We start from the raw sequence: 22,342 nt of genomic DNA on the forward strand, positions 1-22,342 counted from the left end.
CTTCCTAATCTATACACTTGTATATGGACTGCACAAGGTGATTAGGATGCAAAGTAATTAGGATGACCAGACAAGCACTGTAATTATAACTATGTATGTCACTATTCAGTGCAAGGCTCAATTATATAAATAAAAAAGGTCATCTTCTAAATTTGTGTGTGATCCAACAAACACAGGGCCACATACCTAAACTCTTGTGTGTTCTTTATTAACAGAATCTAACCATGTCTTACTCTGAATATGAGAAAAACAATGTTAGAAAACCTGCAGCTTTCAAAATAATTTGAGACTTCATAGATGTCACGGAGTCTAGTACAGGTGTATAATGTAGTAAAATACAATATTTTTTGAAAAAGGAACTTATTTTGAGTAATTTGAACATACATTTGCATATTCCATATATACTCTCTTCCTCTGTAAAGATGAGCTGACTCTTAAGTGTCTCTAAGAAATTAAAAGGAAACCCCACCAAAATCTTATTCTTGAACTGATTTTCCCTGAGAAAATTCAAGAACAGGAATGCAATTTTCAGAAAATTCCAAGTACCTGAGTGGCCTTTTTAAGTTACATTTTCTTTTTGTCCAGATTGACAGCATCAGAAAAGGGAAAGGCCTGGAGTAGTGATGCATTTTTGCTGCATTAAGATAGTAAGAAACATCCTGGATAGGCACCTTCATTTACAGAGCTCAGACATCTACCATTCTTTAATGCTTCTGTCTAGAGTAACTCTACTGCAACCAAGCTGAAACATGGGAACCAACACCAACCTGAAAGCAGGACACCATTGTCCTACAATCCCTCTGTGGTACACAACTTCCATGGGAAAGACCATTACTAGTGCCAGAAATTCCCTCAGTGACCTCAAATACGGCGATGACCTTACTGCACTGTGTGCTGAAAATCCATACAATGAGACATCTGTCCTTAACTCATTTTAAGTGCTCTGTTTTGATTTCCCAATGATTATCTGATTGAAATATACGTTTCAGGCCTAATCTTCTATCAACACTGGTTACTCTTTGACGTCTCAGCAAAACAGAGAAGAGGAAGCAACAAAGCTGATTAACTCCAAGGCATATTCAGCTTAGAAATGTTCAAACTTAACATGCAGCCAGTTCCTTATTGCACAATGTTTGCTTGGCTTATTGAAAAAAGACTATTTTAATAGCATTACAATTACAAGCCGATTATAGTTCACTTTCCCACACCAAATTTTTGTCCTTTTTTTTTTTTGAGTATTGTTGTCTTTTCTTTTTTTTTTTTTTTCTTTTCTCCTCTTCATCAAGCTCCCACCAGTCTGGCCTTTCCCAGAAGGAAATCAATGAAAGCACAGAGTGAAAGTCTGCCATGCTGTGCAAGGCAGAGCCACAGCAGTGCCACGTGGCTCTGCTAGGACAGCATCCTCCCTCCAGGTGCTGTAGATGTGTGATAGGGTCATGTGTATGGATACAGCTGCTACAAGTGGCCTTAACTACACTGAAATACTTGACCCCTGTTGTCGGGGTTCGCTGTTATTTGTCTCTGCCCCGACACGGGAAAAGTGGTTCTGGGTGGCCGCGATTTCGAAGGACGAGTCTGGACTCTCAGGTTTTCGGTCTTCAATCTTGTTTCTTGATTCTTATCTACAATATTTTCTCTCTGCCCAGCCGAGGTCTGTTCAGCAGGACAGTCAAGTGCCCTCTCTCCCGCCCACATCCCACGTGACGGTTTTGTCTTTTATACTGAAAATTACGTATATCATATTTACCTTTAATTCCCAATACTTTTTACCCTTATAGACAAGTGTACCTTCACCATGAACCAATCCAAATGTGCCAACATCATCACACAAAATGGAAGACATGAAGAAGGAAGAAGAACCCAGGACTACGTCCTGAATCCTCCATCTTGTCTTCATGACCCACCCTGTACCTAATTTTCTAAAATCTACACTTCATCCTGTAAATACACTATTCACACCCTAGAACTTCTCATTTCCTCATACACAGATATTTTATCTCTAGATGGATCAAAGTCAAGCCACCAGACACTTTTGGTAACATTCCAAGGTCTCCGAGCTCCCCAAGGGTTCTCTCAGTGACTCTGGACATTCAGAGTGATGTGTTGAGTTCCCACACCCTGTGTCCTGAGTGAAGTGGCTGCTTTCCTCAGAAGTCTGTGCAAGTAATATGTGTGTCTAAAGAAGCAGTTCAACTTTTTGCCCAAGATCATAAAGCATCTTAACTCGTGACCACATATAAAATATTACTCAACAGACCAGCTTCCCTCCATAAAATCTGTGTGTCACTTGAAAGTCAACTCTCACCGTAGGTTGTTAAAAACTTTATTTGGGAGTTCAGATTGAGAAGTTTCCTAAATCATTTCCCAGCCTTAGAAACTCCCCATTTCACATACAGAAGTGAACTAGCTGGTTTTGCATCTTCTTATTTTAAAAAAGCAAGCAAGGAAAAAAAAAGGCAAGAAAAAAAGAACCCTAAAAGTTCATGCACTCCCTTTCTTCGCCCAGGAATAGCTCTCCATGAAGAGCCTGTTGTTCCCTCCTCATCACTGTGCATGCTCCCACTAATGTTGACAAAGGATTTGCTGCTTTTTTAAACTTCTCAGAAGGCTTCACTGGGCTCTCCAATGCCAGCACACTGACAGCACTGCCAAGCAGCAATACCCAAAACCTGGCTAAGGGGTTGCAAAGGGAGAGTGTGAATATAGCCAAGGCTGCTCAGAGCTAATGGCTTGGAGTGGTGAGGACACAGCTACAGTCACGGAATCACAGAATGGTTTGGATGGAAGAGGTCTTAAAGATCAACTCATTCTGATACCCATACCATGGGCAGGGAGAGGTCCCACTAGACCAGCTTGCTCCGAGCCCCATCCAACCTGGCCTTGAAAACTACCAAGGATGGGGCATCCACTTCTTTGGGCAACCATCCTCAAAGGAAATAATTTCTTCCTAATAACTAATCTTAAACCTGTCCTCTTCCAGGTTAAAGCCTTTCCCCCCTGTCCTATCAGTACATGCCCTTGTGAAAAGTCCCTGTCCAGCTCTCTTGGAGCTGTATCTAAAGAGATATTGAAAGCTGGCAACAAAGTCTCCCCAGAGCCTTCTCTTCTTCAGGTTCAACAATCCAAATTCTCTCAGTCTGTCTTTACAAGAAAGGTGTTCCAGCTATCTTCCTGACCTCCTCTGCACTTGCTCCATCCATGTCCTTCTTATCATGGGGCCTCAAAGCAGTCGGAGAACCTCAAAGGAAAGCTCTCCTGGTGTGCATCCAAGTTTGGCAGCGTATTAAGCACAGCTTCAAAACCCCAAATTATTAGCAGGTAGAAGAGATGAGCCTGCAGCCATGGGTGTGATGTAGATGCAGACAGAACACGGACCAAGGCAGAACCTTGTGGTGGACAGATAGGTACAACTGTGGGTGTGACAGCAGCTGGCACTGGTGAGGCAGCCCTGACAAAACCCAGCCAGGCAGCCTGGGGCAAGCTGGGGTAGCAATACTGGGGTTTGTGGCTTTTCTAGTTTCTTTAAACTGTTTTTCAGAGATAAAGAGCAAATAAAGCCCCATGAGAAACTCTTTTGCCCAGCTACTAATTGCCTCACTGCTGCAGTTTGGCGGCATTAACACTCATGCAACACTTTCCAGCTACAACATTAATCCTAGCAAGAGTCTGGTGTGGTAAATCCAGGTAATCTCTGTTCTACAGACTCAAGGAGAGCCTAAAAGGAAATCATCAATTTTAAAAATGCCTCTTTGGTCTAGAAAATATGGCTTTATTCTTGTTATATTTAATGTCCTTCAATTACTATGCATCTAAGAGTTGAAGGGGAGGAATAGAGGAACTGTCAAGAGTTTAGGCTTTGTTTAATGTTCTGTGTAGTCAAAAAATTTACATTCGCAAATATAAATATATACATGCATATATTCTGTAAATATCACACAATAATATGCTGAGTTGTACAATTTCTGACTTCCATGGCTGATATGGGTCACCTCTACACTACTCTGACCCTCATGCTGAGAGAGACCTGTGAGCCTGGACCACCTCCAGGTCCATCTGTCCTCACCATAGGAGGAGCAGCTCCAGCCCAGCTGGACTTATGTGGGGGCTGACACTGAGGGTGAGAGGTGGCTCAGTGTCAGGTTCTTCCCTTATATCCAAATTTGGTCTAAATGTCACACTTACAACCAAGCAGCCCAACTGCAGGTGGGACTGGGTGGGACTGGGCCAGGCACTGGGATTTGGTACCCCCTTCTGCAGTGATCTGGTAGCTACATGCTGCCTTCAAACCGCTGAGCCCTCAGTATTGCTTTCCAAGTGTCATAGACAGCATCCCAGGTTCAAAGGAAACTTCTGGTGATCAAAGTATTTGGACACATTTTCCTCAGAGAGCATTCAAAATGCATGACTCAGGTGCCAAGCAGCTCTGCTGCTGCCTTAAAAATCAGTGCAGCTGCCCCAACTTCCCCAGCACGTGTGTTGGGTGGGGATGTCCCTTTGTTCACTGGCTGAAAGCAAATTTTTAAGCCATCTATTACGTTTTTCCAACAAACATAATGAGTTTAATATTTTCTTTGTGATACGCTAATAACATGGCCCCAAGATCTGAGCTTTCTTCCAAAGAAAATGCAAAACCCTCAAACACTGTAAGACTAGAGATAAAAGTTCTTATAACATGATAGTTTATGAACAATGTGCTACAGAGAAGATTGCCAGGAAACTCTGAGCCTAAATTTACTTATCACAACTTCAATCCATCAACCTCAACATTTGGGCTTAGAACAACAGGTTCTGATCTCCTATTTTTTGTACTTTCTGACCACCAAGAACAATGTATCCAGCCCTTAGAACAAAACAAGAAAGCTATAAATAAATGATGTTTGCAATTCTTGCCATGTTTCCTTATATATGGGTTACAAAATTTAGTGAGAACATCCACAGCATTTGTGTCATGGTAAAACAATGGAAAGCTTGCAGGTGAACCAGCTCAGGGAGGTGGGAAAGAAAATATAAACAGAAAGGAATGTATCACGTAACACCAGGTGCTACCTTGCAAAAAACACTCTCAGTCCCTGAGCACAAGATGAGGGAAGGCAGAGCAGAAAGAGAGAGAGAGGAGGTGGGAGACAGGAAGGGAGGGAGGGAGGGTGGAAGGAATTTCTAATAAACTGTTCACAGCCTGAAGTGTTATTAATGCCCAGATCCCCCCTCAGAGTAGGGGATTCCAATTCAACTTTAAGTCACAAGAAGTACAGAGCAGCTGCAGGGCTGTACGTGGGAGAATCTGGGCCATTATTTGCTACCTGATAATGAAGGGACAGTTTTTCACCTGTGTATATTTGAGCAAATGAGAAGCAGGAAGCAATCCTGACAACATCCCCCTTGTTTCCATGAACAAAGAAACAGCCAGGTACATTTTCAGGGCCTTTTCTGGAGCAGCCCTGCCCCATGCAGCAAGATGAGCCACTGCAGGCATGGTGGCACTGACCTTCTCCCCCCTGCTCCTTCCCACCTGCACAGGTGGTAGCACTAAATCCAGTACACACAGTTTTATTCAGAGCAAGCAGGAATATTTCCTCCTAAAGGTCACATCCTACCAGGCTGAAAGTGTTCAAACTATATAGTCTCCAAATAAAACATTAAGCAGCCTGGCAGCCATGGGAAGGGCTGTAAGCGAGGGAAACCATCCCATTCTTTGGTCCCAAATATGCCTTTGTCTCCAGTACTGGTCATTAACCTCTGAAATCAGTCCTCATTGATCTAGTACTGGAGGGATACTAATGCTGCAGGACTACTGGGATGAATAGCACTTATCCACATCTACAGCAACAGGGTTAAGGGGGAGGGAGGGCAGCTTGAGTTTGGTGGGCAGGCAAAGGCTGTGCCTGCTTTTAGAGCAGCACATCACATGGGTCTCCCCATGGGAGGGAAGTCACAACCATGTAATAAAGAGTCTGTCTCTCACCACACTGTCTGAAATCAGCTCCTGAGAGTGAACACACAGTCATTCCTCCCCTGGAAAAGAAGTTCGAGAAATCTCAGGTTTCCTCATACCTCCTTTTTATGTACAAATATAGCAAAAAGTCACAAATTACTGAGTTGGCAAAGCACACAAGAGTGAAACATGGCCATAAGCATGTTTTCTTAAAGACTGGCCGAAATCTCAGAATTGCTTTGAAGATGAGCCTAAAAATGAACAGCAAAAAGGGAGTTGCCCTCAGGATGCACCTGGGAAGTATTTACTGAAGAAATTACACTCTCTTGGAAAAGCTTACCCAAAGCAACATGTGCATAAGGAATCAGTTGCAATGAGGAGGTGAGGCCACATCATGCCTGGGGTTTACCCAAAACCATCCTTCAGAGGAGTCAGGGCACTTTCTTCATCTACTACACATTAGGGCAAAGACTTTCAGTGAGTAAAAACTTCCAATACACAATGCAGTTATGGGGGACATCAAAATATATCCTGGTTGAATATTGAAAAAGTCTAGGAATCTTAGAAGATTTATTTTTACCATCTGAAAAAAAATTGCTTTGATTTTGTATTCTGAAGTGGTGTAGTCCCTTTGAACATGATCTGAATAATAAAAGAATGAAAACACTAAAACATGGTTAGACAGCCCTGAAAATTAATGAACAGCTTTTGTTCAGGATAGGGAGGGGAGACTTTCAGCTGTTCTGAAAGTCTTCTTTTTTCATTTTGCTGAAGAAGAAACAAACCTCCTCTGAAAGAATCTGTTGAGTTGAACTTTTAACACACTGGTGAGGCCACACCTTGAGTGCTGTGTCCAGTTCTGGGCACCTCAAGAAGGACACTGAGGTGCTGGAGCAAGTCCAGAAAAGGCAACAAAGATGGTGAAGGGTCTGGAGCACAAGTCCTATGAGGTGACTGAGATTGAGGGAGCTGGGGTTGTTTAGCCTGGAGAAAAGGAGGCTCAGGAGTGACCTTGTCACTCTCTACAAGCACCTGAAAGGAGGTTGTGCCCAGGTGGGGGTCAGTCTCTTCTCCCAGGGAACTGGCAACAGGACGAGAGGACGCAGTCTAAAACTATGGTTGGAAGGTTTAAGCTGGACATTAGAAGGAATTTCTTCACAGAAAGGGTGATTGGATGGGCTGCCCAGGGTGGTGGTGGAGTTTCCATCCCTGGAGGAGTTAAAGGAAAGAGTGGATGTGGCACTTGGCACCCTGGTGTGGTTGACAAGGTGGTGTTCAGTCACAGGTTGGACTCGATGATCTCAGAGGTCTTTTCCAACCTAACTGATTCTGTAAATTGAGGAAGCACTGCTTCTTTTTTTTTTCTGTTTCACTACAAGAAGGAGCATTACATATTCAGACTTCTGTACTGAGTCGCAAGCTTTTTCTTATTTTTATTTTTTTTTCCTAAGAGAGAATGCATTCAAACCTCATGCTTAAATTAGTGAGTTCTGAGTGCAGAATGCAGAGTGGCTTTGCTCATGGTGTCCATGAGTAACCTCATCCTCTCATTACTGAGCTCAGTCTGGGCTATGCCTATTCCTTTGAAAACATCCAGTTAGATCAGCCCAGCTGCCTGGTGAAACCTCAAGCCAGGGCAAGGACAAGGACCTGAGCTTGCCATCTTCCCTGCTCAATGCTCCAGCAAAGCCCAGACAACAAACACGGGGACCAGAGGGAAAAGTGTCTGGAAGCTGCAAGAAAAACCACAATCAATAGGAAACCAAAGTCATGGCCAAGGGCAGGTGAAAAGATACAGCACCTGGAGAACTTGAGACTCATTGCAAAAAGGAGTACCTCATCATAAAGCAATGGTATCATTTACACAACAATTAAAGATGGCAAAGTTCAGTGGCATTTATTTTTCAACACTAAATGCAACACCCAGTGGAGTGAGAAGTGATAAATCCGATACAGCCTCATTCCCACAGCACCTGACATCCCCTCCAAAACCCAAATGTCCCCATTGCAATAGTGGGTGCCTATTGGAGAGGCCCCCTCAGGATGCCAGAGAAGGCCTGAAAGCCCAGAATTCCACAACAAGGGTTGTGCTCGCTGCAAGACACCAAGGTGCAGTCTGTTGTGGGTTCAAAGAAAGACACAGAGGACTATTTTTCTGGAAGAGGGGAAAACAAGTGCAATGAAACTGATTTCACTGGGGTTGTTGCAGCAGAACCTGCACTTTAGCACCTCGGCAGCACAGCCAGGAGTAAATCAAACAACTGATGTCTTATTTCAAGAGAACAGAAAAGGGGCTTTTGTTAAGCAAAAGGACAGGATGCATCTTATTCCATTCTGTGCTTTATCAAAAAGGCATCTACTCGCTTTCATGATGCTTGGATCAGGCTTCAAGGGGTAGCTGGAACACCCTGCTCAGGGATACACTTGGGGCTGTTCCTTCCCAGTGACCCACAGCCACCCATGAGCTTTCTGGATCTGTTTTACACCAACAGCCACAACAGAGAATGTTCTCATAAGCATGGAATTAATAATTTCCCATTTAATCCTGCTAATTATTTACATATCTTATGGTAGGGAGACCCCCTGGGGGAATCACATACTTCACAATTAGTTTGATTATCCACCTTGATGAATGGCAAAAAGCCCATTTGAAGCAGAAACAGAGGGGTTACGAAGCCTGGTCTTTGGAAGAGAAGGGAGAAAATGACAGTGTTGACATTTGCAAATTCTGGATCTACCACCTAACTCTGTCAGGAACTATTCTAGCTGGGAGCAAGTGAATGTGCAGTGCAAGCCCCTCTGAGCTAAACAGCAGCACAAACACCCACTCCTTCCACCTCCTTCTCGTCGGCTGAGAGAGCAAATACTTTGGGCAGAAAACATCTCTTTCTATGTGCTTGGCACCCTGGAAGCCTGACACCAACACTGTCACCTAAATCCTGTGCTGTATCCACACCCCCACTTACCAGCCACCACCTGTAGCTGTCTTCTGGGATCAAGGCATTCTGTGAGGTCAGGAAAGGTTGCATAGTTGAGTTAAATCTCTGATCGAACCAGAGGGAACGGCCCAGCTCCGAAATGCACGTGTGGCAGCTGCAGGGTCTCCTGGGGTACTTGAAGAGTTTCTGGACGTGCTCTGAAAACTGCACGACGAGGTGTCGGGGGTCCCAGGTGGTGGTGGTCACCTGGTGTGTGTAGTTCAGCAGGAAGGACGTCACGGTGATGAGCAAAAAGGCGAAGGTGAACATTTTCACATTCCTCCTCCTTACCACAACCATCTTTGCCCCTCGGGCTCTGCCCCCAGCACTGGCTGAGAGCAGTGCAGGGTCCAATGTAAGGCAGAAAGGAAAGGCTGCAGCAGGTGCCTGCCAGTTACCACCCCAGGCTTAGGCTGAACTGATTGACTCCACTACTTCCAGCCATGAGGGAGAAGCTTCATCTTCCCAAATGGGCTTAAAAAAGGACAAGCTGGGTACTTCCTTTCACCTTCTCACAGTGCTTCAAAGTTCCTTCCACCTCTGCGTGTCCTGTTGCTCACCTCTTCTGGTGAGGGTTTACTGAAGACAGACCCTTGTCTTTCTGCATACAGAAATTAAAACTTGGGTTTTGTGTATGAGAGCAAGCCATACATTAAAACAAGCAAATTGTAGAAAGAATTGTATTCTTTTTCTTGGAATTTTGTTCTTGAAGGATTGGATCATCTGGGGTTGTACATTCCATCAGAGGGCCATGCTCCAATGTCCATATAAGTCATGAAGAGAAGTTTGCAACCTAGAGACAGACAAAAAGAGAAAGAAAAATGGTCAGGTTTTTTTTTTTTTTTTTTTCATTCCTCCCAACCTAATTTCTCTGCTTTTCCCTCCCCATCCCAGAACTTCTGATCAGGTCAGAGCCCTCGAAACAGCAGCCCTGGCTTCAAGTTTTGCTCTGGTATTTGCACACTGAGGAGTGTGAGGGTGAAATTTTGGAAAGGGCAGAGCATTGACCTGTGGACAGAGTCTCTTTGTATTGAATCAGCCTCCCTGCTCTGCTCTGGCCTTATTAGTATTACAGTTTGTAGCTATTTGAATGACAATGAGTCACCTCCCTCCTTCAGGCTGACCTTGATAGCCACAAGATATGCAGCAAAGTATTCAAAACTCAGAGCAGCTGAACAGCAAGCACCCTTAGAGGAGGGAGGAGCAGGATGGGGAGGAAGATGGATCAGTTCTTTTCTCTTTCTTTCCCCAGCAAGCTTAATTTAAGGATTGGGATGGATTTGAGATTAGAGAAAGCAAAGCAAAACCAGCTTGTACATTCTGGGATAAATAGGGGAAATCAAAGTATAAATGGCCTTTGTTTCACATGGAAAATTGCTCTTTTTTCTGCTAAGTAAAGGTAGGTGATAGCAGCTTGACCCCAACCTAGGCAGAGAGGCACAGAGCTACTTTGGAGGTACAGAGGGACCCAGAGCTGCTCTCCCTTCTCCTCCTGGCATTCCCTGCCTGGCAGCAGGGATTTAAACAAGTTTTTAAAAGTCATAAAATGAATCCCTTCATCCCCCAGTGTTGTGTGGGAATGCCATTGTGGGACAGGCATTGTTTTGTGGGAAGAAAAACATGTTTATAAAACTTCAGATGTTTACAAAAAGTCCCAAAAGTGCCATTGCTCAAATAATACTCTTTGTTTTGTTGGGTTTAAAAAAAAAAAAAAAAAAAAAAAAGAAAGAAAAAAATTTTGGTAAAAAAAAAAAAAAAAAAAAAAAAAAAAAAAAAAAAAAAAAAGTAGGAAGAAAAAATCAGAGAAGCAACCATGTCAGAATATGTGCAATTTATGAACAAATGAAAGCCCAGTGAGAGAAGTCTCATTCACTGCTCAGCTGCAGGCTCCAGCCCAGCAAAGAGCCAGCAAAAGTGCAACTGCTACCATGAAACCTCACCATGTTAACCCATTTCTGTGCACGGCATTGAGGCAGGACGCCCCTCGCTGCCTCACCCAAATGTTTCTGTTTATCCAGACAGGAGGAAGTGCAGCTGCAGCATCCCCAGCTTTCCTGCTGGCTCCTCTCCTGGGGATCTGCGAGGAGCTGCCCCAGGCCAAACCACTTTTCCACAGGGTTTGACACAGCACCTTGGAAACAGCTTGGATTTTAGAGGTGCTGTGTAAATATTGACAGAGTCCCACGCAGCCAGTTCGGAAAACAGGAACCTCAGACCTCATTTTTTTAAGCCTTTGCCCCAGGTTTCTCCTCCTCAGCACATGATGGGCAGCATGTGCCCTTCAATTAGCTGCTGTTTGCCAAATGCCTCGAGATTTATTTTAAGTCTGGCCCCTCCACATGCATTTATAGGAGCTCAAGGGCTGACAAGTGGGTCAGGCAGGATAACAAAGGGCTGTATTAACCCCATCTGCCTGGGCTCCTTGCGCCAGTAAATCAGGGAGCCATCCTGCATTCACTTTAATGGTGCAGAGGGAAGTTTTTACACTGACCAGAAATCTTCTGAAGTATTCCCGGGTAAAATTCAGGACTCCCAACCTTGGAGACGCTTTGGGGATGCTGCCACTGTGCCTTGGAGAGCCAGAAAGGGATCTCAGAGAGCAGCCCCAGCCCATCCACACCAGCTGCTCTCTGTGTCGCACAACGGCCCTGAAACATTTGCTTTCCAGCCTGGATGTAGCTGTGAGTCTAAACAAAAACACAGCCTCTAACAAGGCCGAAAACATGCCGAATCCCAGAAGCAAATTGATTTTCCATTTATGGAGTGGATAATTCAAGAGCTGCAATGCTGGCGGGTCAACCCCCTACTGCTGTCAGCGCTGGGCCGAATCAGTATTTGTAAACACAGCTCCTGCTCTTCTCTTGTGTTTTTGAGAGGAAAAGGGAGAGGGATTATCCAGCCTTTCTTGGAAATGCCTAGAAAATGGAGTATAGCCGATAAAACAGTTCTGGCTTCCAAAACAAGCACCCACTTTGCCAGATCTATTTATTTATTTATTGTAACTCAGCTAAGGTTAAATTTATATTTATAAATCCAGGAGGAAGAAACCCAAACCCAAACCAATGTTTACACAGTGGGCTACAATGTCTTCAAATTCCTAACCAGCCTGTCTTTTTTAGCATTTGATGGGAAGGTAAGAAACCAGACTTCCTAAGGCAGTTTTTCCTTGTGGATATGAACACTGGATACTCTCTTTTAATTCTTATTATTTACAGTTTCCTCTGAATGTTCATGATTCCTACAGATAATTATGATAGATATATAAAAACATATATACACGTGCACACACACACACACACACACACATAGATAGATATATATGCTGACAGAAAGGCTACAGGGACTATATATTTGATTTAGGGCCTGAGGAAAAGGACGACTGAAATGAATGTAACATCTTTTTTTTTTTTAGTTCAGTGTGACTTAGAGCTTTTTTTTTTTTTTTTTTGCTTGCTTAAAACACCTGGAGGATCCAACCCAGACAGAATTACTTTCATTCTTCACAACATCTTGTACCACATCTCAGATTATACCTGTGTCTGTCTCTCTCCCTCTGCTAACACAAGATGCATAAATCTGTGCAAAAGTGTTTCCACAGGATTCACCAATGTAGTGGGAAGAGGAAGGTCAGGGACTGGTATGGGAAGCCATGCAGGGATGCCGACCCAGCTGCTGGGAATGTTTCACTACAGAATACTACCTGTGATAGTTAAATTAAGCCATTACAAGTAGCAGGACAGCAGCCACATCCTTATCACCATCCCCAGCATGACCTCGGCATTAGCACATCTGTGAACAGGCTATTTTGGCCTCAGACCCAGAAACAATTTCTGAGGACTTAAGGTAGGGAGATTTAGCGTCCAGCCCTCTCCCAGCTCCATTCCCCTGAGAGATAAACAGAGCTGAGCGCTGCGTGCCTGCAGCTGTGCCTGCGTGCAGAGATCCCAGCTCAGCCCCAGGTTAAGCTACCTTAAGTGATTGGGTGCTTAAGGTCTTATTTCTGGTCTGGATTTTGCCTGCTACCTTCCCACTCCCTCCTCTTTTAACCATGTCACTGTCCCCATGTCAGGCACTTTGTGCACGCCGGGGCAGTTTATTTATGCTGATGGTACCCAGTGATGTGCAGTACAGGGAAAATGCAAAGGGTCATGTCCCGGGAAGAGCAGAGAGGCAGGTCCAGAAGAGACAGGCTCCTCCAGACTCTGTCCTGAGTGTAGAAGTGGGTCCAGGGTGATTAAATGGTCCTGAGAGTCGAGCTTAATCTTCTGTCTACATTTAACGTTGTAAAAGATACCAGGATCAATCAATTATGATTGTCCTCATTATCTTCTCACGTTTTAGGAAGAAGGAAACAAGAGCTTTTTTGTTTCTTTTTTTTTTTTTCTTTTTTTTTTTGTTTTTGGTTTTTTTCTCCTCCAAGATAGATTTTATTTGCATTGTAAACTCACAATTTGAAGAATGTCCCTGGTTCCCTGCCAGTCTGGTAATTAACAAAGATAAAAACACATCGGTTCAATGGACTAATATAAAGCAATTCTTAACACCTTAAGGAAGTTTGTTTGTTTTTTTTTAATGCAATGTATTCTCACTGCACTTGTCAGGTTCTTTGACAAAAGCTCATCTGCACACCCACAAAGGAGCACAGAAAGAAAAGGGGAACCCAAATAATGCCCTGGTGAGCTGCTCCCAGGCCCATCCCAGGAGCCATCAACTGCACCACCCCAAAGGAGCCCGGGGGCACAAGGGCAGGTGGGAACCTGAAACAAGAACTCAAAGAAGGGACACCCTGTCTGCATCCCTCCCAGGGCTGGCCCTGCACAGCCTCAGCCTCAGGCATGAAACTCAGCCAGGTGAGTCAGCTCTGCCTTTGGGACTGAGATATGTTGCTGCCTTGGGCATGGAACAGCTTATGGGGTGCAGGGGAAGGGCATTTGGGCATTACATAACCTCTGTGTGGTCAGCCACACAATATTAATGGTTAATAGTAACCATCGTGTAATGGTTTATTTTTTTTTAATTTCTTTTAATGGGTGGGCCTTAGACAAAATGCATGAAGAAAATAATAATGAAAAAAATTGAGAAAAAAAATCACCATACTAATACGATCCCCCCGCCCCACCCCGTAAATGTCCCAGTATGTGTTTGGCCCTTTTTTGATGCCTACTCTCCTAGCAAAGAAATGCTTTGTACCAGCACCACTTTGAGGAGATCTTTGTTAGCCCAGTGTTAGATGCTGGTGGCTCAGGATCCAGCTTTTCTGGTCTGTAACTCACACTAAAACTCTGGTGTGAAATGCACTCTCTAGTTTGAAGTTGCCAGCATTTTCCAGACACAGCAGGTCAGGCAGAAGAGCACAAAGGCAGCAGGGAACAGCAGCATCCCAGCACAGAGAAACTGCCAGTGTTCCATGCAGGGCTTGAAACAGCTCAAAGGTCCCAAAACCCTTTAGATTCAAAACTCACCTGCCCTGCCAGGGAAAGGACAGTGTGACCTGCTGCAGCTCTCTCATGACTGATGGTGGCCATCACACAACCTTTGGACATCCCACTGTATTTTACAGCTGGAAACTCTACACTTGAAGGAGTAAGTTCAAGATTTGCTGCAATTTTGGCTTCAAGAGGATGTGCTGTGCTAGAAAGGCCTCAGCAGCAGAACTGCCAGTGCCCATTTTCAGAAACACAGCTCAGACTCCTGCCCTGTAAAACCTACAGAGATTAAGTAGTTTCTCAGCTAAGCCACTGACAGCTATAATGTTATAAATTTGACACCAGCAGTATGTCCCTAAGCATCCTTTCTGCCATTTGAGGACTTTTTTCCTGTTCACACTTCTTGTGAGCAACTACCTGAGCAACCCTTGGTCTCAAAGCCCTGGCCTGGGAGGTTAAATCTTGCCTTACTGAACCCACAAGGGCCCAGAGCAGCCATGAAAGATCTCGTTCTAGGACAACAGAAAACACATCCCTGGAAAAACACACATAAATTCACACCCCAGGTCTGTGCTGGGCCTGGAGAGAAACAATGGAGAGAACTGTTTCACTCCAAACCACAGGCTTGTCTGCCCTACCCAGGCTCGTCACTGCCTGCCTCCCCCTGACCAGAGCTGGCTGACATTTAGAAAGGAACATTTCATTGGTCTGACACCTCACCAGAGACCTCTGAGCTTTTGCTCCAAGAGACAGAATGTGAATTACAGGACAGCCTGGCAGACAGCCAGAGCTGAGCACAGCATGAATCTTAGCCAGATGATGTTGGGACCCCCTGTGAGACCTCTGCTCCATGTCCTTCAGCTCCAGCAGGTCAGTCCCACCAACCACTGAAGGCCTCATGAGACATGAGGGGGTGCTGCCTGTGCCCCAGCACAGCCTCTGCCACTTCAGCCTGTTCCACGCTCTGGCAGGCAAAGGTGAGCCCTGCCCTTATACGGCACCAAAAGCCACCACATGACACAATTTTGGAAAAGCACAAGCTGCCACATCCCTTTCCTTTCTTCCATCCATCCATCCATCCATCCATCCATCCATCCATCCATCCCTTAATTACATTATGGATTCCATATAATTCCTCATCCCTGGAAGTGTTCAAGGCCAGTCTGACTGGGGTCCTGAGCAGCCTGTCTAGTGGAAGGTGTCCCTGCCCACAGCAGACGGGGGTTGAAAATAGATGATCTCTTAAAGTCCCCAACACAAACCAATCTACGATTAATTAAAATCAGATTGTGTTTTGTCTCCCAGAGCTCACTGTCTCTTTTCTCCTGTCCATCACTACATCTTCACAGAGATGGCATGTGTGCTGCTGTCCTGTGTGCTCACAGACAGGAAGGCAAACCCAAGTCTCACCTGCCATTTAATCAGGGAGAAAATGGTCTGCCCCATCACTGACCATGCTGAGAGGCATAAATCTGTTTGATTTATGACAGTTTTTGATTTATGACAATATTTTGGACATTTTTTGACATTTGCCACTACCAAATGGCATCACAGCATTGAAATCAGGCAAGGTAGTTGGTATATTGCTCTCATATTTATTAAAATGTCCACTCCAAGCAACTCAAACTAATCATATCAACACTGCCTGGAAAACAAAAGCATTCAGGAGCATTTAAGCCATGAGAAAAAGTAGCTTCAGAAAAATTTGAATGCAGCAGCTCCTCCATGCTTCTTGAATGTGAAGCCAGCTATTGGGCAGTGTTTCATCCATCAGAGTGAATATAAGAAAAACTGGAGATGGTTTATGGAGCGTAACCTGCACAGCATTTTAGGTGCCAGTGATCTGAAAAAAAATCATTACCCACTTGTGCCTCATCAGTGAGCAGTTTGGCAGCAGGCTGGGGCTGGCCAGGTCAAAAGGGAATCTCCCTGGTACTGTGACACAGCCTGCCCTGCCTGCATGCATAACAGGTCTGCGAGGTCAGGGTAAGCAAGCACTTTTTTGTGCTAGATGTGAATGGGATCAAAAGAAACTTGGGTGGGGAATTTTCATTCTGCTGCCTCAGAATAAGTATTTATCTTGGCAGACTTTATCAGGCTTGTTGCTGAGTGGTCTGGGAATGAAAACTCCCTCGCAGTGTTTGAAGAAAGAGCAGGAGGATCTGGCTTGGAAAAGGTCACGAGTCTGCTCTTATCCTTGGGTGTGGAGAACTGTCATCCCTGCCACCTCCCACCATGGTGAAGACATTTCCTCCTCCACCACATCCTCCTCCCTTGCATTCCAAGAGTTCACTCCTGCAAAGGCTGGAGAAATCACACTGTTAATACCCAGGATTAATTGTGCTGTCCTCCATGGGCTACACTGTGTATTCATGACTTCAGGCCAGCCAAGTAGGAAATTTTGTTTTGAATGGGACTGCAAATGCCATGAAAGATTATCTGGCTCCAAAATGTCCTTCATGAGGTTCAACAAGGGCAACTCCAGGTATCAATACAGGATGAAAAGATTGAGAGCAGATCTGAGGAGTAGGACCTCTCCTATGAAGAACAGGCTGGGACATCTGGGTTTGTTCTGCCTGGAAAAGAGAAGCCTCTGGGAAAACCTCAGAGCAGTTTCCAAGTGCTTAAAGTGGGCTTAAGAAAGGTTGGGAGAGACTCTTTAGTACAGCCTGTAGTGACAAGCTAAGGCAAAATGATTTTAAACTAAAAGATGCAAGATTTATACTAGATATAAGGTAGAATTTTTTACAGTAGAGAGTGATGGAACACTGGAACATGTTTCCCAGAAGGGTGCTAGATGCCCATCCCTGAAAGTGTTGGAGACCAGGTTGGATGGGACTCTGAACAAAATGACTGAAGATGTTGAAGATGTCCCTGCCCATGGCAGAGGGGCCCTGTTGGACTAGATGATCTTTAAGGGTCCTTTCCAACCCAAACTTCAATTCTATGATTCTGTGATTCTGTGACTCTAAGAATAAAAAATGCTGATGATGCTATTATCCCAATAAATTCCTCCTATTTGATAAACATCATGTCCCCTACCACCATCTCTTCACACAGCACCTGACTTCCAGCCTTGAGAGAGAAGGTGAAAGGAGGGTTTGTGGTGGAGGGGAAGGGTGGGGAGAGTCCAGCTCCCTCCCCTGGTGGCACCATCTCTGCAAGGATGGCATTCACCAGGGTATCACTTATCATTCAGAAACACATGAATGTCTGGGACCATGGAGATAAACTCATGATCAATTTATTGCCACTGGGAACCATAACGTGAGTAAGTCTCTGTTTATATAATGGCCTTTTGTTACTGCAGCCAGGCTTGGTGTCATGCCAGGTTCAGTGAAGGAAAGCACACTGGTAATGCACCACAGCTTGCCAGTGGGAGCTTGATCTGAAGTTTTCCAGGTCATTACCATGCCAAGGGAGCACTCAGCCTCATCCTCATACCAGGAAACAACCATGAGATAAACTGGGAGAGGCCAGGGAAAAGGCCTGAATTTGTTGATGAATTCAAACCTAACACGCAGCTCCACTGCTGACCTGTTTATGGTCCATTCCTCTGGCTCAATCCTCTGTTCAAGTATTTTCAGGACAAAATAGGAGCATTGGAATGACAGAACTGTCCAGCCAAGTTGTGAGCAGTGGCATTTATGGCCAAGAGGCTGGAGTCTGCCAGGTCAACCAGGGATGTGTTGAAAAACAACAGTGGAAAAGCAAGCTGCTGGTCAGAATGTCTTCCACAGCCCCTGTCTTGCTAGAAAGTGATTTTGGAGGAGCCCTACCTCTTTGCACACACTCCATTAATCAGAAAATGGCACCTCTGCTTCCCTGGGGCTACTTCATTTTCTTTCATATATTCCAAATCCCCTTTCCCACAGACACACTGATGTTTTAAATAGCAAATATATTGTTACAAGTTCTTAAAAAATACTCTTTTCCTTCCTTATCCTGTAGTTTTGCAATGTTGGACAGACAGATAGGTTTTACCTGCTGGATGAGAACTCTTCTCTGGTGGGCCAATATTGACCATGGGTTGGGATTTTTTTGGGCTGCATGCCAAGAGTCCAAAGCTGGGACAATGAAAACAATAACTCTGTGGTGAAAATCCTAAACTAAAATTCACTCACTCACTAAAATTTATTCACTCTATGTCTGTGAATTGCTCTACTTCAAAGAGTTCTTTAAAAACATCCAAGCAGACAACTGGACACATAAAAATTGCTGTTTGATTCCTGTTGACAAACTTTGATAGCAAAGTCCATGGTGGACAGACTGCCCTGGTGCTTCCACATCCTTCCCATGCCATTATGTGAATTGTAGGCTGTGATCAAAGCTCTGCTACTCTTTGCTTGGAAAAGAAGAGTTATCAAAGGGATTTCCAGGACACCTATGTGTGTTTGCACCTAGAAGAATTTTTAAGTGGTTCATGATATGACAAATCTAGAACTGGAGCTGGTAAGGAGTTTCTCAAGCACAATTTATTTTTATTTCTGTCTTGTCTCAAATCAGTTTGTCAAAATTACATCTATTTTTCATCTTGATTTGCTGTATTAAGAAATTTTCAAAAAGAAGGATCTTTGACATTTTAAATGAAGAAAACTACTTTTCATTTTGCAAAAGTTTTTTTTCTGGAAAATGTGTAAATTTTGGTACTTAAACAAAAGCAAAACATTTTGAAATTCAAAATAAAACAAAAACACCACCACCACCATCACTGTCCAAATACAAAGCACTTCTTTTACTCCTTGTCTGAGAAAGGAAAATAAAATCACCTCTTCTTTTTACTTTTAGTTTAATGTTGGGATGACTATGGATTGTTTTTAAAGTCTTGGTAATTCACCAAAGACAGTAAGAAAACGACTTTCATGTAATTCAAGTACACAGTGACTAATTAAAGACAGCAGCATTTGTAGAAACAGATGCAAACTAAAACTACTGAAAAGTGAATCCTGTAGCTGCATTTGTTTTATTTTTATAGGATTACAGGTGAGGATATAGGATTATTTCAGACTGTAGAATACTCTGAACTAAAGGTGTGTAGTGAGTTGACCCTGTGTGGGTGCCAGGTGCCCATGCTGGACACGGGGGCAGCTTCTGGCAGCTTCTCACAGAAGCCAACCCTGTAGCCCCAATCCCAATCCCACTACCAAAACCTGACCATGCATTCCCAATAAAAAATGGAGCCCAACCACAGGTGTTTTGCTACACCATCTGTGAGTATCCAGCTCAAAAATATTCACTAAGCTGTTCCTTGGTTAAAGCTGCAGGGAAATGTATGTGGCTATAAATACAGCTGTTCGTGACTTCAAAGAATGTGTTGTGAGAAACATTAATTCCTGATATTAAGAAAGTGATTAATGCACTGCAGGGGATGTCATGGCATTACAATTCTGAATGCCAAGAAAGATTAGATGGTAATGATCATATTGATGATATTGTCAATAATCCCAAAACTCTAGGAAAATCTAGGAGAAATGTTTCTGTGCCCATGTGAGCACCTCTGACTCTCCTTGCTGGGACTCCTGCCCTGAAGCAATACCAAGCAGTTGCTGGCACTGTGGGACTGTTAAATAGAGCTCAGCTGATGGGATCCTGTTAAACCAAGAGCGTTTCTCTCACAATCGATGGCTCCATCTGACACAGCACTGCATTAAACATTTATTCATTGCACAGACTGAGCTTGCTCTGGGGAAGATTTAATGACACCACAGGGATTTTCTCATTCATTAACCTGGGATTTACATTTAGTCTTTATGGTGCCAAACAAAGGTGTCAAACTACCCACAATTAAATTCAGAGGTGTTTTAGCATCTGCATAGTCTGGACCTGGCACCCCCTGCAAACCTTGCAAGAACAAAATAATACTTCCAAGTTTTCATCTGCTGTGCGCACTATGATAAGTCTGGCAGCCACAGAAAGTTTACATGAAGTCCATAAATAATACAATAAAATATATTGGAGATATAAGCAACACATTTGATAATTCATATCCTGTGTTACAAAGCAGAATTGCAAATCCACTAGGCAGCCACTTTAATCAATTGATCATTTATGTCCCTAATAGGTGTACTTGACCTATTTGGATCCAGCTGCACTGTGCGCTCTTGCCACCAGCCCAGGCATCACCCAGCCTCTCTGTGTGAGGTTCCCATTCCAGCTTTTGCCCTGCATCTACAACAGAGGTGACAGTCAAGAAAGAAATGAATGACTGAGGCTGCCTTTCATCCAGAGGACTGCTGGATCTCAGGCTGTCTCTGATACCTGATGGACACAAGCAGCTGCCCAGAGCAGGGCACATGAATATGGCTCTTCAGCACACCACTGGTGGAAGCTTTGCTCTGAATTAGGTGGGAGCCTGGCTACAGAAAAAAACACAGGGTTTCAGTGAAGAAGAAATGTTGTCTACTTGTCTGGACTTTTTAAAAGTGTTTTTAGAGAAACAAAGATTAGCATACATCAAAGTGGCACACAAAAAGCTTCCCATAATCCTGAATATGAAAATATGTCAAGAGCTGCATGCAAAATGGATTTGCATACATCAGAACAGCACATACAGCACTCAGCTGGGCATCCTGAACTGCATTAAAAATGGTAATACTGAGGTTTTGGATGCTGATAATTGAATGCTGGAGAAACACACACACAGACATGAACACAACTATGGCATCTTTTCCACTTGTCTTACTTGGATGGCTAAAACATAAACAGGGAGTCTGCTAAGGTAACCAGCAGCATTGAACATTTAAGGGCTTCCTCATTCAAAGAGAAATTCAAAGTTATCACTTAGCCATGCAGAAATAATTAGCAGAGGAAGCGTCAGTTAATTTAGAACTTCATTTTTCAATTCTAAAATGGTATCATTGATTTTGTAAAAGGAGAAATTTTAACACAAGAAAGTGGTGACCAACTCAATATTGTTTTGGTCTTGCTCTCTGCAGTGCTGCCAGCATTCTACCTAGAAATCAATCTGTAGCAGGCCAGATGCTGTGGAAACATCACCCTGATTTTACCCTTTTACTCAAGACAAAGAGTGGCAGAGGGGAGATCTCTGTCCTTAGGCTCCTGATTATTGAATCAGGAGAGGGAAGCCCTGGCTGCTGACTTTTCCCCAATAATACTTTATAGTTAGTGACAGATTAGAAAACCAAGAACTTCTTCTTGTGCATCAATAAAACAAAACACCAGTCTGACATGTGCTGGTTTGGTGCTTGTCAGAAACCTCAGTTTTAGCCTCAGTGTCACTGTCCTGAAGTGACCATAAATGTAAAAGCCCTTTGTCAGCACAAAACCCACAGCAGGGCAACATCAAAAGCTAAAATCTGTCCTTGGGTTCAAGATCACACCTCCCATTCAAACACTGAGAACAGGATCTCAAACTCACTGCAACAGTCTTTCCCCACCTAAATCATCCCTCCATTTTCAGTGGGACAGGGAAGATTTTCTTTGCGAGTGCAAGGTTTTGTGCATATGACTATTGCAATGAATGTGGGATCCTGCTCTCACTCCAATGAAAAATTTCATGGTAACTTTAAAATTGGAGTTTATGAAAATGTCACCACTTGCTCTAGAAATAAAGCTCCTGGCAAGTTTTAATGGGCACACTGTTAAAAACTAACTCCCCAGTGACCATAGGCAGCAGAGCCTTGGGGTTTTGGGTTTTCTCTTAAATGAGCCACCAATTTATGTCCAAAAGCTTGCTTTAAAAGTGGCAGCTACAAGATTTTTATTTGTGTTTTGCCTTTATTAAGGAATTTTAATTAAAGTCTCTGGAAGATTTGCAAGGAAATGTATATCAAGAAACTCTGGGAAATGTGCTGTTCTGCTTGGCTTGGTTTTAAACAGGGTAATATGTGTTTTTAGTCTTTTTATACTACGCCTCTCTTGCTCAAAAATAAAAAGTGAATGCTGAAAAATAATGACAGCATCCAAAGAGAAGTCATTCCAAACAGAACTTAGACATTCCCAGAGGAGAACTGACCTATGACTTCTTATGGAGGAGATGCATCAGC

At 43.7% G+C, this 22,342-nt stretch overlaps 1 protein-coding gene across 2 annotated transcripts in view; it reads right to left on the minus strand.

Moving 5' to 3' along the window:
* ST3GAL1 (ST3 beta-galactoside alpha-2,3-sialyltransferase 1) overlaps positions 1 to 22,342 on the minus strand; it is a 78,173-nt gene that overhangs the window by 16,703 nt on the left and 39,128 nt on the right. For both annotated transcript variants that reach the window (XM_041407593.1, XM_041407592.1), the window contains one exon: positions 8,899 to 9,703. In XM_041407593.1, coding sequence (XP_041263527.1) covers positions 8,899 to 9,210 — 312 coding nt within the window. In that variant the 5' untranslated portion in view covers positions 9,211 to 9,703. The remainder of the gene's footprint in view (positions 1 to 8,898; positions 9,704 to 22,342) is intronic.

Source organism: Onychostruthus taczanowskii, unplaced genomic scaffold (genome assembly GCF_017590055.1).
Source record: "Onychostruthus taczanowskii isolate IOZ18803 unplaced genomic scaffold, ASM1759005v1 scaffold27, whole genome shotgun sequence".
Classification (NCBI taxonomy): Eukaryota; Metazoa; Chordata; class Aves; order Passeriformes; family Passeridae; genus Onychostruthus; species Onychostruthus taczanowskii.